This window comes from Protopterus annectens, chromosome 7.part0, assembly GCF_019279795.1.
Source record: "Protopterus annectens isolate FY-2018-M chromosome 7.part0, PAN1.0, whole genome shotgun sequence".
NCBI lineage: Eukaryota > Metazoa > Chordata > Ceratodontiformes > Protopteridae > Protopterus > Protopterus annectens.
In genome coordinates, this window is record NC_056739.1 from 966,108,153 (window position 1) to 966,121,131 (window position 12,979).

At 42.3% G+C, this 12,979-nt stretch overlaps 1 protein-coding gene across 4 annotated transcripts in view; it reads left to right on the top strand.

Moving 5' to 3' along the window:
* The window catches only part of TP53BP1 (tumor protein p53 binding protein 1), a 1,265,047-nt gene that overhangs the window by 503,257 nt on the left and 748,811 nt on the right, over nt 1-12,979 (top strand). For all 4 annotated transcript variants that reach the window (XM_044077533.1, XM_044077532.1, XM_044077535.1 and 1 more), the window contains exon 11: nt 1,377-1,588. In XM_044077533.1, the coding sequence (XP_043933468.1) occupies nt 1,377-1,588 (212 nt within the window). The remainder of the gene's footprint in view (nt 1-1,376; nt 1,589-12,979) is intronic.

Consider the following 12,979-nt stretch of genomic DNA (forward strand, 5'->3'; position numbering starts at 1 on the left):
TCATGCCTTAGGGGTTTATACTTTGTGTTAGAAAAACTGACTTCTCCCTATGGACCAGCTGCTAAGGGTAGATTGAAATGCTTACCTTGGAAGACTCTCTTTGATAACCATCATCTCCACAAGAAGAATTTCAGAACTGCAAGCATTATGTGTTATCTTCCCTAACTGCTCTTCCAAAAACATAAATTATTTTTGCATATTAACCCATCTTTTGTGCACAGATTAGCTATTGAGACATATCTTAACCGGTCCTTAAATCTGTTTAAATTTCATATTATGGTAACTGACAAATATTTGCTTCATTGGGTATGCACAGGCAGATTAAATTATGTCTAAAATCAATTGGAAAGGGCCGTTTCCTGATCATTTCATTCTGACAAATTTTTGGGCACCAAAGTTTTTGTAAGTGGTTGAGTGTATAAAATGTTGCCACAAAAATGCCCTAAGCCTGTGCTTTCTGTAACTCGAGCACACTGCACCAGAGCAGTAGCAATTTCTCAACCCTTTTTTAAGAATCCTTGGGTGACATTTCTGTGGCAGGCATGTGAGCTTCACTGAGTAGTTTTGTAGAACACTAAGATTTGCATGTGATCTCAAGGTCTAGCTGTTCCTTTAGGGCCACAGTCAGATGTATGTTCCATGAGAAATGGCACCTTGGATAAATTAAAACTGCACTAATTGTTGACAAGGACTGACTTCCTCATCTTGATGCTGACATTATTTATTTACTGTAGTATTAGATCCGGATGAGCACATCCATCCCCATCAACAAACTTACCCGCCTTCCTTTGCCTCATAATGACAGTCTAAAGTAATTTTTTGATGCAGTTTCTTCTCTACCTGACAGAGATCTGGAGAGGAAGCTTGCTGGCAGAGCATTATGTGTGAAGAAGAAAGGGCTTTATAGCCTGGGAAAGTTTCACATGCTGAACTAACTGAAGTCCTGTTGCTGGCTGATGAGCATTGCCCAGCTCATCTAGGTCTAATATTTGATAAATGCAAGTTGTCTGTTTATCAAACGTCCTTAAATAGATCCAAAATTGTCCTTGCCGGTGTTTTTTTTTTCTTTTCTTACTGTCTTTGTCTGCTCTGAGCTCCCCAAGTCAGTCTTATGCTCTTTACTGGTTTGCTGATTCCTTGGGTAACTAGACCAGTAATTCACTCTTAGTGTTGCTGGTTTTGTTGGTAGTCAGGCTTGTATTTATATTTTTAACATAAAGGCTTTCAGTAAATGAATAATTTTAGTTTGCTTTTGTGTGCTGTTGCATTTCTAAAGTTTATTTTTATGGTATTTTGAAATCCATGGAATATGTTGCCATAATATTTTATTGCGCAAGTAGTCTACCTTCAAAGACTTGTGTTTTATTTGCTTGCAGAAGAGCCTATGGATACATCACTTCCACCAGAGTCTGATCATCCATATGGGGAAAAGAAACCAGATGAACCAATGGAAACTGATCATCAAATGTTTAATTTAGAGTCCAGTGCCTGTCCTTTGCCCAAGGCTGCTTCTACACCCGTATCACAGAATCCAAACTCATGCAACTCGAAGTTAGTTCCAGTGCCAACTCAGCCGGAATTCTCTCATGTAAGTTTGTGTTTCACTGTACTGCTTAGTTAACTGGATTATTTTTTTCCCTTTGCTCCCTGCTGATGATATTCCTTCTCCTGATTTCCTGACCAATCAGCCCATTTGTTTTCCATTGTCAGGGTGAGAGTCTGTTAGCAGAGGCCAGTCATTGGGATGGCTGAACCACATGCATGCACTTGACTAAGCTATAGGAGAAGTCATGCAGTGAGCTAACTGCAAAGGCCATCCTCTCACTCCCACAAGGGATGTGCTTACATGCAGTCTCTCTCTCTCTTTGGAGGCACTAGCTGCAGTTGTCCAGTGGAAAGAATCACACCAACTCATGTGCCCCCAAGTGCAAGTAACCTTCCTTACCCCCTGGGAGAGGCTAATGGGACACTGTCCTTTACTCCTCCCCCTCCTTTCCTGACTTCTCTGGTGCTGAGGCCCCTGTTTGAACCCCAGTCACCTGGTTCATAGTAAGGGCTCCATCTGTGTGTGCCAGAGATCTAGGCAAGTGGATTAAAAAAGTAGAATCACTGTTGCAGAGCCAGGCAAGTGGATTAAAAAAGTAGAATCACTGCTGCATCACCTGTATAAAAAAAAAAAAAAATTGTTATTCTTCAAAATGGATTAAAAGGTCATATGAACTAAAAAGAAAACAAAACTACTTTAGGGCTGTGACAAGATTTATAGATATGAATTGTACTGCTTAGGACTATTGCACAGAATTAAGCTGTGGGAATATTTTATGTGATTTGTAGCTAACTTAAACATGTGTTTCTAATAGTACTGCAGCATAAGTGGGTAAATGCTCAGGATCCATATACTGATGAGGAGATGAATAGAAGGGCATGCATCAAGGGGAATTCAGAGGGAGCAGTACCGTACCACACTGTCCTATTCCATGGGCTGATGAGCTGCAGAGCAGCTATAACATTGCTAATACATTTCAGAAAGCATAATACCATTTACCACAGATGTCCCATGTTGTTGCATTTTAGTTACCAACAACCGGAGAGAAGCTACCTTGATGGTCATGCAGAGTAGTCGCCCACAGACAATGCAGCAATGCCAGCATTCTTTGTACACAACAGCCTCATCATCAGTACAGAGAGAGACAAGTGTACATGTGAGCATGTGCACTGTGTATTCACAGGCTGAGTATGTGCTGAATGGAACATAGTGTTTGAACACCTAATAAACACAGATGCTTGTAAACATACTCACTTTCTAACATACTATGACAGCAGTTGCCAAGGTGTAACTCTTGGCCTGTACTGTCCACACTCAGCACCACAGGTGCATTGCCTAACAGGTGGAAACTGTGTTGGCTTTGCTAAAGTGTAGTAGAGGTCTTTAATCTAACATGGCAGCATGTTGGTCACTTGGCACAAACCCAGTTGAAATGCAGATAACCTATATGCAGGATTTGTAATGAGGCCAAAGCAAGGTGTACAGTCTTTGTCACTCTTGACTACATCTTCCTCCATCATGATATTCTGTTCACTACTTCACATAGGTATGTGAGCTTGTGTATGCTACAGCTAAGCCAGTGGTTTCACATTTCACCTTCTCCAAATCAATATGGGAAGATGATAACACTGATATGTACTATATACCTGTAGGGTGTGTAGTATGCTTCATTGTGCTTCCTTGAAATGCAGCGCTGAGGAGTTTGCAGTGTTTAGTGATCCTAGGGTCAAGGACGTTATGGTTACAGCCATTGTGATAGCTTTCTTCAGTGAGCTTATTCATATCCAGCTGTAAAATTCTTTACATCAGTGCTGTGGCCAGATCAGCAGCTTCTGAAATGGTACTTTCAACAGATGGAATGAGTTACACTCTCCTCCTTCAAAAATAGTTGAGGCAATCTGTTATGGATGCCAGTTTCCAAGTGGTGGTCAGTTTTGGATGGGCATTTTAGGAGCTTAAAGAAGGCCTGCAAAAGAGGCTGCAGACAGTGACCATTGTTGGTCTTCACGATACTGCTAGTTTCAACCTCTTCACAAAAGCTAGACAGTATGCTAATAAGAAGAAACCTGCTTACAGACAGAGGAGGCCAGTTGAGAATAAGGTAGTGGTGTTGACTAAGCCCTTCCACAAGGGAACCCTCATCAAGACTCTTGTGAGAAACACTTTATAGAGGATGCCTCAGCAGTCATTGACTACCTCTTGCATAGCAGGTCAGTTGAATTTGCCCCACTTTGGAGTACTGTCATTAGGGATAAGTTCTATAGGTGATATGAAATTGCTTTTTTTTTTGACATTTTAGGTTTTAGGGTATGTCTATAAGAGGTCCAATGCAAGACCAGTCTGTCCCCATTGGAAATTCTCGAGTAAATGTGCCCTCTACCCCATTCAGACAAAGAGATAAACAGGTCATAGAGCCTTTTCTTCTAAAATGATGAAATGTATTATTTCCTTTCCTTGTCCTGAAGGGTTGGAGGTGGTAGGTTTCATCTCATTCCACGTTTTGGGCAATGTTAATAAGAGTGTACATTATATGAAGTCATAGATTGTGACTTTTCAAGGAGCTTGTGTGCTGACAATGGGGCATGATTGATGCCTTTTAGCACATCAGTGTTTGAGGAAAAAAAACTGGAATAACTTGGATTCACTGTGAAACAGTACTACTTCCACTACATGGTGCTGCTGTTTGAGTAATTGCCGTCTGTACCATTAATGTTTAATAAGGTTCTGGCAGTGGAAACAGCAGGTAAAGTGTTTCCTTATTCCCCTACTTGGGGGCTGCCTTGGGACTCCTTGGAACTCCCTTTTCTGGGTCCTGCTATGATTGTGAGCCCAGCAGTTTACTATATACTGTGAGGAATCCTTTTATGGCCCCATTTCAGAGGATTCTGTTTAATAGGGCAGAATTGGATACTCAACAATATTGCTAATTCCTATTTACAGAGTGGGGCAAAATGTCTTAACTTTGTTATTCTGATGGGAAGTAGAGGCAGGGCAAGGCTCAAGCACTTGTGCTATATATGGTGGTCAAATTCTATACCATCCATTTTTCTATTCCTCATTTGAGGATGTTCCAGAGGACAGTGAAGTATCAGTGGCTACAAAGTCAGCAAATTCAAACTGAGCCTTTCCTGGTGTTGGGACTTTGGCAAGGAGCTCTGAATGCTGTACTGGGTAGTCATTCTCAGTTGCAGCTTCCCTTCATACTGCCAAATAGTTTGTTTGGGAAGTCCATGTGGGTTTCTTCCAAATGCAGTGCAACTGAGGCATCCTACTGGGAAGGGGACACAAATAAATTATTTCGAGTTCTGTGTGATAGTTTTTTTGTCCTGTAAACTTAGAGTTGAAGTCCATGTCCAGTCCATGTGGGTTTCTTCCAAATGCAGTGCAACTGAGGCATCCTACTGGAAAGGGAACACACATGATTTTGAGTTCTGTGTGATAGTTTTTTGTCCTGTAAACTTAGAGTTGAAGTCCATATCTCTCCTGATGTTCCTTTAGGCAGGCAGTCTGTGGTGCAGTGATACCTAACAAGCAGTGGGGGGGCTGCTTTTATATCCCATGTACAAGGAAGAAGTAGGTATGAAATAGACCATAAATTAAGCCATGTTCCGGTCAGCCATTCTTGTCATGGAGAAGTGATTGTGTTGATTGGATTCCTGCTCCTGCAGTTCCATTTTTCTTCCAGAAGTGACACTTAGGGAGGTCTTTCCTAATCAGGGTCTTCAAAGAGTGGGAAACCACAAAGCTTAGCAGTGCAGTCCTACCGGAGGCTTCTTGGTTCAGCAGGACATGAAGAAATTTGGAGTGGTTAGGAGCCTTCCTCTAAGCCTGTCTTGTTTCTGTCTCTGATTCTATAGCTACTTGTAAAATGCAAAAAAAAATTAAAAATTAAAACTCGTCATTTTCTGCCCATCCAGACCAAAAATGAGTAGGCTTTCCGTTACATGACAGTGCAGGATTTCATGCCATTTCAAATCACTGTAGGAGCTCTTGGTCTTGATGACATCCAGCTTTGTTTATATTACCTACTTCTGTATATTTCATTATCCCACCAAATCTTTCTGTGTCTGTGTCAGAAGTAATTGGAGGTCCCAGAAAGTTTCGCACGCGCCTGCCTTTTCTGTTAATTGGAAAAGGTTCTCAATTTAGGTTGAGAAATATCCTTACTCAGCCCGGTTGATTACTTTGCAAGTGGTTCTAATTCTGGCTGATCTAGACTAACATGTACTTGAGAAAGATAGCTTGCTTACTGCTTTGTGAATGATACATGAAAATGAATACACATTTGTGTTTCCACATTAGCCTATGCACACACACACTGTACTTCCTCCTACAATGTGTAATGCTGTAACAGATATCTGACTGTGACAGCCCCCTGCATTGGGTGACTGTTGGGATGTTTTCCTGTGGTATCCCCAGTTCAGCATATTTATGAAATCTATTCAGTTACTGTGCATGGGGGCATGTTTGCTTCTTGTCTGACGCATCTCATGACATCTCAAACTAGACTAGCAAGCCAGGTTCATCATATTCCATTCTCATTTCTTTTCTACTGCTTTCACAGTGCAGGCTGTGATCATTGCAATATTCTTGCATTCTATGCTTGAGTCATGTAAGCATTCAAATGGTCATGTGGTTTTGTGGTTGACAGATCATCAAGCCAGGTTCGAGTGACATTATCTTTTTTTTCAATACTGTAGTAGATGGAAGATGGTGAAAAGCATTACTATATAAACTATTACTGCTTCTGTCTACCTATCAGTATGTGATACAAGTTTAGGACCCACTTCAGTTAAAAATAAATAAATAAATAATAATAATGGTTCTGGAGGGTGGCCAGCACAGGGATGGACAGTGCCAGATTTGGAGAAGATGGTAAAGACTTCTGAAGCTACAAAGTCTGCTTACTGGATGACCCTGTTGTTGTTATGAGTTAACTCTACTTGAGTCTATCAAGATACATCTGAACACCGTGGTTTTGGGCAACTTTAACTACCTATCCACTGACTGGGTAAATTACTAGTGCTCAAACTCACTTGCCCAAAGGTTCCTCAACTTCGTCAATTCCAATGCCTTGGAACAGCTGGTTGACACCCCTACAGGGGGTGCCAGCATCTTGGATCTGGTGCTTACCAATATGGGGGACCACTGTAGCACCCCCACTGTGAGGTCTTCCCTGGTGAGATCTGACCACAAATCTGTCTCATTCGAAGTAACTGTCACACCTACCCCCCCCCAGCAGCCACTAAACTAAAAAACTTCTCCAAAACAGATTATAACCTCTTATTTGATGATATAAATAGCTTCACTGCACCTCCCCCCTCAGATGGAATTGGCAGCTGTGCTGAGTTCTACACCAGTTCTTTATACAAACACCTGTATAACTGCATTGACTCAGCCGTACCTGATGGGACCAAAACAAGCTCCTCAAGGAAGAGCAAACCTGACTAGTGGACAACTGCCATTAACAGGCTTTACAATAAGAGGAAGAAGTTCCCGTCTGAGTATGGGGTCATGAGCCCTAAACTGGAAACACTCCCTCCTCAACTTAAACGAGACAATAGTACTTCTTGTGAAGTCCCCCAAAGTAAACTATGAATCCAAATTAGCTTCCTCAACTAAAGACAGTCATAAAGCGTTCTTTAGTTACATCCATAACATAAAAGGAAAGGCCCAGATTTGTGCTGAACTGGTAGTTAATGATACCATATATACTGAGCCTGTGGACATAGTTAACCTTTTGGCCAACAGGTTCTGTGAAAACTTTACTCCCCCCCTGTCCCCATCACACATACCCCATGACATCCCTACCACCTGTCCCCTACCTAGTATCTCTGAAGAGCAGGTTATAAATGCCCTCTCTAAAGTCAAAAACACAACATCTGTGGGACCTGATAACATCTCAAGCTGTGTCCTACATGGACTCCAACAAGAATAAGCAACACTATTGGGTACTCTTTTCAATCATAGTCTAAGCACCGGCTTTGTCCCAGTTGAATGGAAAATGGCCACCATTATACCCTTGCACAAAGGTGATGCTTCCACTGACCTTGGGTACTATAGACCTATTAGCCTGACTAGCCTTACCTGCAAGGCCATAGAGGGAATCATCATGGACCTTACCAACAAATATAGAGGTAATCTCCAAACACTTGACCCTACTCAATTTGGATTTGTCAAAGGGAGATCATGCCTGTTAAACCTGGTGGTCTTCAAGACAGTCACCAGGGCCCTGAATGAGGGGAAATCTGTGCATACAGCGTACCTAGACTTAGCCAAGGCTTTTGACACTATCCCCCACTCAGGCATAATTGACAAACTCACCCAGCTAGGTATCAACCCTTGTATTGTTAGATGGGTCGCTAGCTGGCTCACTGACTCACTGATATAATACATATAGTCAAAGTAGGGGAATCCACCTCCAGCAGCACACCTGTAACCAGTGGTGTTCAACAGGGATCAGTCCTGGGTCCTCTGTTTGGAATATATTTCTCCGAAGTACAAGCAAAAACTAAAGATCTGTGGCTGAAAATTTTGCTGATGACTGCAAGCTGGGAGTGGTCATAGAATCTTCAAACGATGTCAGCATCCTAGAGGAGGGTCTTACACAAATAAACGATTGGTGCTAAAGTCATGGCCTTAAACTCAATGCAAAAAATGTGTTATCATCCCTTTCGGTAAGAGTGATGTTCCTGCTAACTACCACATCAATAGCAACACCATGAGTACACCCTCAGTGGTGAGAGACCTGGACACACAGGTTGACAGCAACCTTACCTTTGATCACCACATCTCCACAGTGGTAAGAGGGGCATTCTATATTGGTCATCTTATAAGTAAGGGCAGGTTATAACCTCCCTGTACTCTTCCCTCATCGTGCCAATAACTGAGTGCAATGCCCCTTTTGGTATGTTTCTTTCCAAGCACCTGCAGCAATTGGAGAGGTCATAAAGGTTCCTCGCGAGGAAAGTTCAAGGTCTTCAGCATCTGTCCTATGTGGATCATCTGAAATCACTGTCACTTTATTCTGTTTCATACAGACTACTCAGAGGCGATCTCTGCCTTGAATATAAGGCAGTCTCTGATCCTGCTTTATTGGAAATGCTGCATACCTGCAAGTCAGATGGTACATAGGTTACTCACTAAAGACTTTAACCTTGCATGTGACATTAATAGAACCTGTTGGGAGGGACAGATTTGTCTCCCAGAGGTTATCACACCTTTGGAACAGACTCCCACTTCATGTCAAACAGAGCACCTCATTGGCCGTCTTCAAATGGATTCTGGACGATTAGATGGGTAACAGTAAATTCACCCTGGGGGTTCCACCTGTGTCCCTCTTGGACAGGAGCAATAGGTGGTGATCATGGAACCCGGTTAACAAATGTAAAAATAAATAAATAAATAATAATAAATAAGGGTAAAACTTAGCTAGGCTTGAAAGGGCCCTAAGACATTAGCCTACTAGCTTCCTATGATCCTATGTGTTTTGCATTGTGTAGTAGAAAGTCAAACTCTCTCATGAGCTGCACTTAGGGTTTAGCTCATGTTTAGTTTCTCAAAATGCCTTTTTTTTTTTTTTTTAATATCTCTTGATGAGAATGGACCTCATTCAGAAGTTAGGCCATAATTAGTGTTCATGAAATCAGTATTGCTTCAGTCTTTCATGTTCGCCAAGAGTGCTGTTCTCAGTGGATGTACTACAGCTGTCCAAGCTCCAGGTGCTCAAATACCACTACCTTGTCGTCAGGAACTCTAGTGACTTGTTGCTGGCATGGCCATCTTTCATGATCGAAATTGAATACTGTGTTTGAGTGAGATACGACAGCCATGGAGAGAGAGTGGAGCTACCATATGTCATCTGAATGTAGTATCCAAGTTCAGGCAAGATTACTGCAGTGGCTGTTGAGATAGGAGTGCAGGATGGGGTTTTAGGACATTTAGTTTTGGAAATATCGAGAGTTTTAGGGAGTGAAAGGGGACTTTAGGACTAGGGAGCAGAAAGGGGAGTTTAGGTTAGGGAGGGTGAAGGGAACTACGGCTAGGGAATGGGAGTGCTGTTTCTTAGTGTGAAGGAGTGTATGAACGCTTTTGGGTTTGGGATGGGCGAGTAGAGAATTTAGGTATAGAGAACTATCTGTGGCATGGTTTAAGGATGGGAGTTCGGTGGCTAAGCTCAGGAGTAGGTGGGAGTTTATAGTATTAGATTAAGGGTTCTGGTAGGGCTGTATATTTAAATGGGGTCCAGTGGTGGGAGGGGAGCATAACATTTACTAGGATCAATTTGTTGGCTGGTGGGTGTTAAGGGCACAACATTTAAGGCAAGTGGAAGCAAACAAGTATGTCTCTTGCATTTGTAGTAGACCCCTTTTCAGCACTCGCAGTGTGCCAGAACTGTCTTCTGCAGTTCATGTAGGGTTACATGTATTGCTAGCATATCAAAGTAAGATTGTAAATTCTTTTAGTCCTGTTGCTCCTAGAACTTCTGGAACTGTCTGGATATCTTTTCTTCCACATTGCTTGTTTCTGCTTGCAAATCATGGTATTTTAAGACTGCGTGTGTCTTAGTACATAACACACTGTAATCTATGGGTGTAGCCATTTCAGAGATCAGTACTACTTTTGTCTTTTTTGTCCCTATGACTACTGTATCTGTTTTTCTTGCATCTGTTTTTTTGAACTGTTGGTAATGGATGCTCCTATTTAATAAAACTTTGTAAATGTCGATAATGCTTTGTGGCTTGAGTCTCTGGTGCTTTTCAGCTCTTTTTATTTTTGTAGTGTTTGCACAGTCCACAATGCAGCAGTCTCGCCACATTATTCTGCTTTTCATTGTAGAGACTCTCAGCCATGAATGTGTTGTGCAACAGTTTCCCATTCAGTTTTACAGAATCTGCATTTGTCTGTTTTTCCCACTTTTTCAACTGACTTTATAAACCAGTGTGTATGCACCCACTATCTTGTGCCACCATTATTAACCTTTCTTTTTTGGTTTCAAAATTCGACTCTCCTTAACCATTCATATGTTGCATTGTAGTCATCATGAGATTGTTCCAGGTGATCTCGTACTTGCTTCTATATTTGTGGAGTTTCCAATTTTCTTTCCTTCTTTCCTCTTCCCTTCTGATTTTTTTCCTTATAGGTTCATAGGTTCATACTAGGCTATCTGCCCTAGGGCATTTATAAGCCTAGCCAGAGTATGTTTGGCTTTCGCCACCCATTTTAAATTAATTTTGCTATGCCCTTTTTCGAGGTTATTATACTGTGCCTCTGTCTAACAGTGACACAGAAGTGATACCCAGGGTAAACCTATGATCTCCCATCCACTCATCAAGATTCCTCTTGAAAAGAGTCAATGAGGGACTCTGCCTAACCTGGACTGGGATTTTATTCCATAGTGAAGGGAGCCTCTGGGTTATGAATCTGTCCCTCCAGCATGTCCTATTTATTTCAGTGCTGAGGTTCAAGTCTCTTGAGCATGTAGCTCGATGGGATTTGGATTTTTTGAGGTGCAGCATGTCCCTTAATTCCGGGTTGGACATGGCCTTATACGTCAGGCACAGGTCACCTCTGAGCAGGCGGTATGCCACTGAGTAGAGCTGGAGTTTCTTTAACCGGGCAGCATATGGCATCTGTTTGAGCCCTTTGATCCTCTTGGTGAGGTACTTTTGGGGTCTTTCCAGTTGCTGCAGGTGTTTGGTAAGGTACATCCCAAAAGGGGCATTGTACTCTATTATGGGCCTGATGAGGGATGAGTAGAGAGGCACGATGACCTCCCCTAATCTAGATGGTGTTTCTTTTGTACTTTGGCACTTTCAGTTGCAGTCTTATATTCATCCACTTCTCATTTGATTTCCATTTAGCAATGAAGGCTTGATTGTGTAACTTAATTTCAGGAAGTGAGCTGTTCTTGCTTCCCACTAGTTGAAGGGTCACTTGGAAAGTTGAAGAGCTTGGGCTGGTTCACTGGCATAGGTTGAGTCCTTGGGTTTGGTGCAGATGTTGGATTTGCATGAGCTGTTTATCATGTAGTGGCACTTATCCTCATGGTTGCAGGAGTGCACCCTTAGCATAGTTTTTGTAACTGCATTGGCCCTTAGGACTGTCTTGACGGAGTGCTGCAGTTATCATTCACTGCCTTGAGCTTTGGGACCTTCATTCACCTTCTGATGCTCGCTTACTGTTAGTTAATTGTCTTGCTCATTGGATTAACCTTGTCTAAGTATCTCCCCATTTCCCTTGAGGAGGGAGATTCGGTTGAGCTAGGAGTCCTTGTATCAGAGACAGCAAGCTTAATGAGGTCCTCCCCTTCAAGTGTAACTCCTTTCCCAGTGATGACGTAAAAACTCAAAAAAAACTTTCAAGCGTATGAGATCCAGTATGAACTGGCCCTTTAACCCTTCTGTTTTCTTCTCAGAAATGGCTGAACTGGTTATCTGGTGAAGAAGAGGCATTTTCCACATGGAATCTGTTTTTAGAATGTCATATTTGCAGCTACGAAGAATCCAGATTCATGCCCACCTACTGTTAAGAAAGTAGATGCCCTCTCTTAAGTCCCTGATGCAGCAGGGTAACATCCTCCATCATAGAGCAGATGGCATAAATGGTCTGTCTAGTTCAGCAGTCCCATTGAACACACCACCTTTCCACCTTGTTGTTCAATAAAGGAGTCCAAGACTCCAAAAAAAAGTGATTAAGAAAGGTATTCTTTCACCAGTTTTGGCTTTTTGTCCCTTAATTGGCAGTATATGCTGTCCCAGTTTCAGCCCTCCCTGTTGACCTGGCTGCGGAAAAGCTGGAAGTGATTCCTGATTATTGGTATAGGAAGCTACAGAAAAGACATGTTGATTTCTATGTGGGGCTGTAGTACAGCTAATAGTAACTTTGACTTTGCTTATAGTGTAACCAGAGCAGCAGACTGAGTAATGTGCCTACATTGCTTTGTATGGTTCAATCTCTCCTCGAAAAGCAAGCTTAGGCAGGCTATACTTTTATTTTCATTATGCTTTTTGCCCCTTGCCTGCTGACCATCAAGCCTTCTGCAGTCAGATTATAGCCACAATGTTGCAAGACATCTGGAGGGGCTGTAATTTAGACAGCAATGAGGTTGTTTGTGTCCCTGTCCTTGTTCATTTCTCTGCTGGGACTGCCACTGTTCCAGGTGGCCTTGCCCCTTGGTCTCAGGGAGTCTGGCTCATCTCCTAGACTGGTAACCATAAGGCAGCCTATCTTCTGCCTTAAACCCAGAAGTAAACCATTTCCCAGTGACTGTTTATATCATGTAAAGCAGGAATGATATGGGAGGTCTTAACCCCCTAGCCCCTTCCTTAGAGGCTAATGTTAGCTGCTGTGTCCTGTATCCTTTCTCTGTGGATGCATGTATGTTTCCACTGCTGTGCAGCAGGGTCCTACCATCACAGACATGGGAGCCTT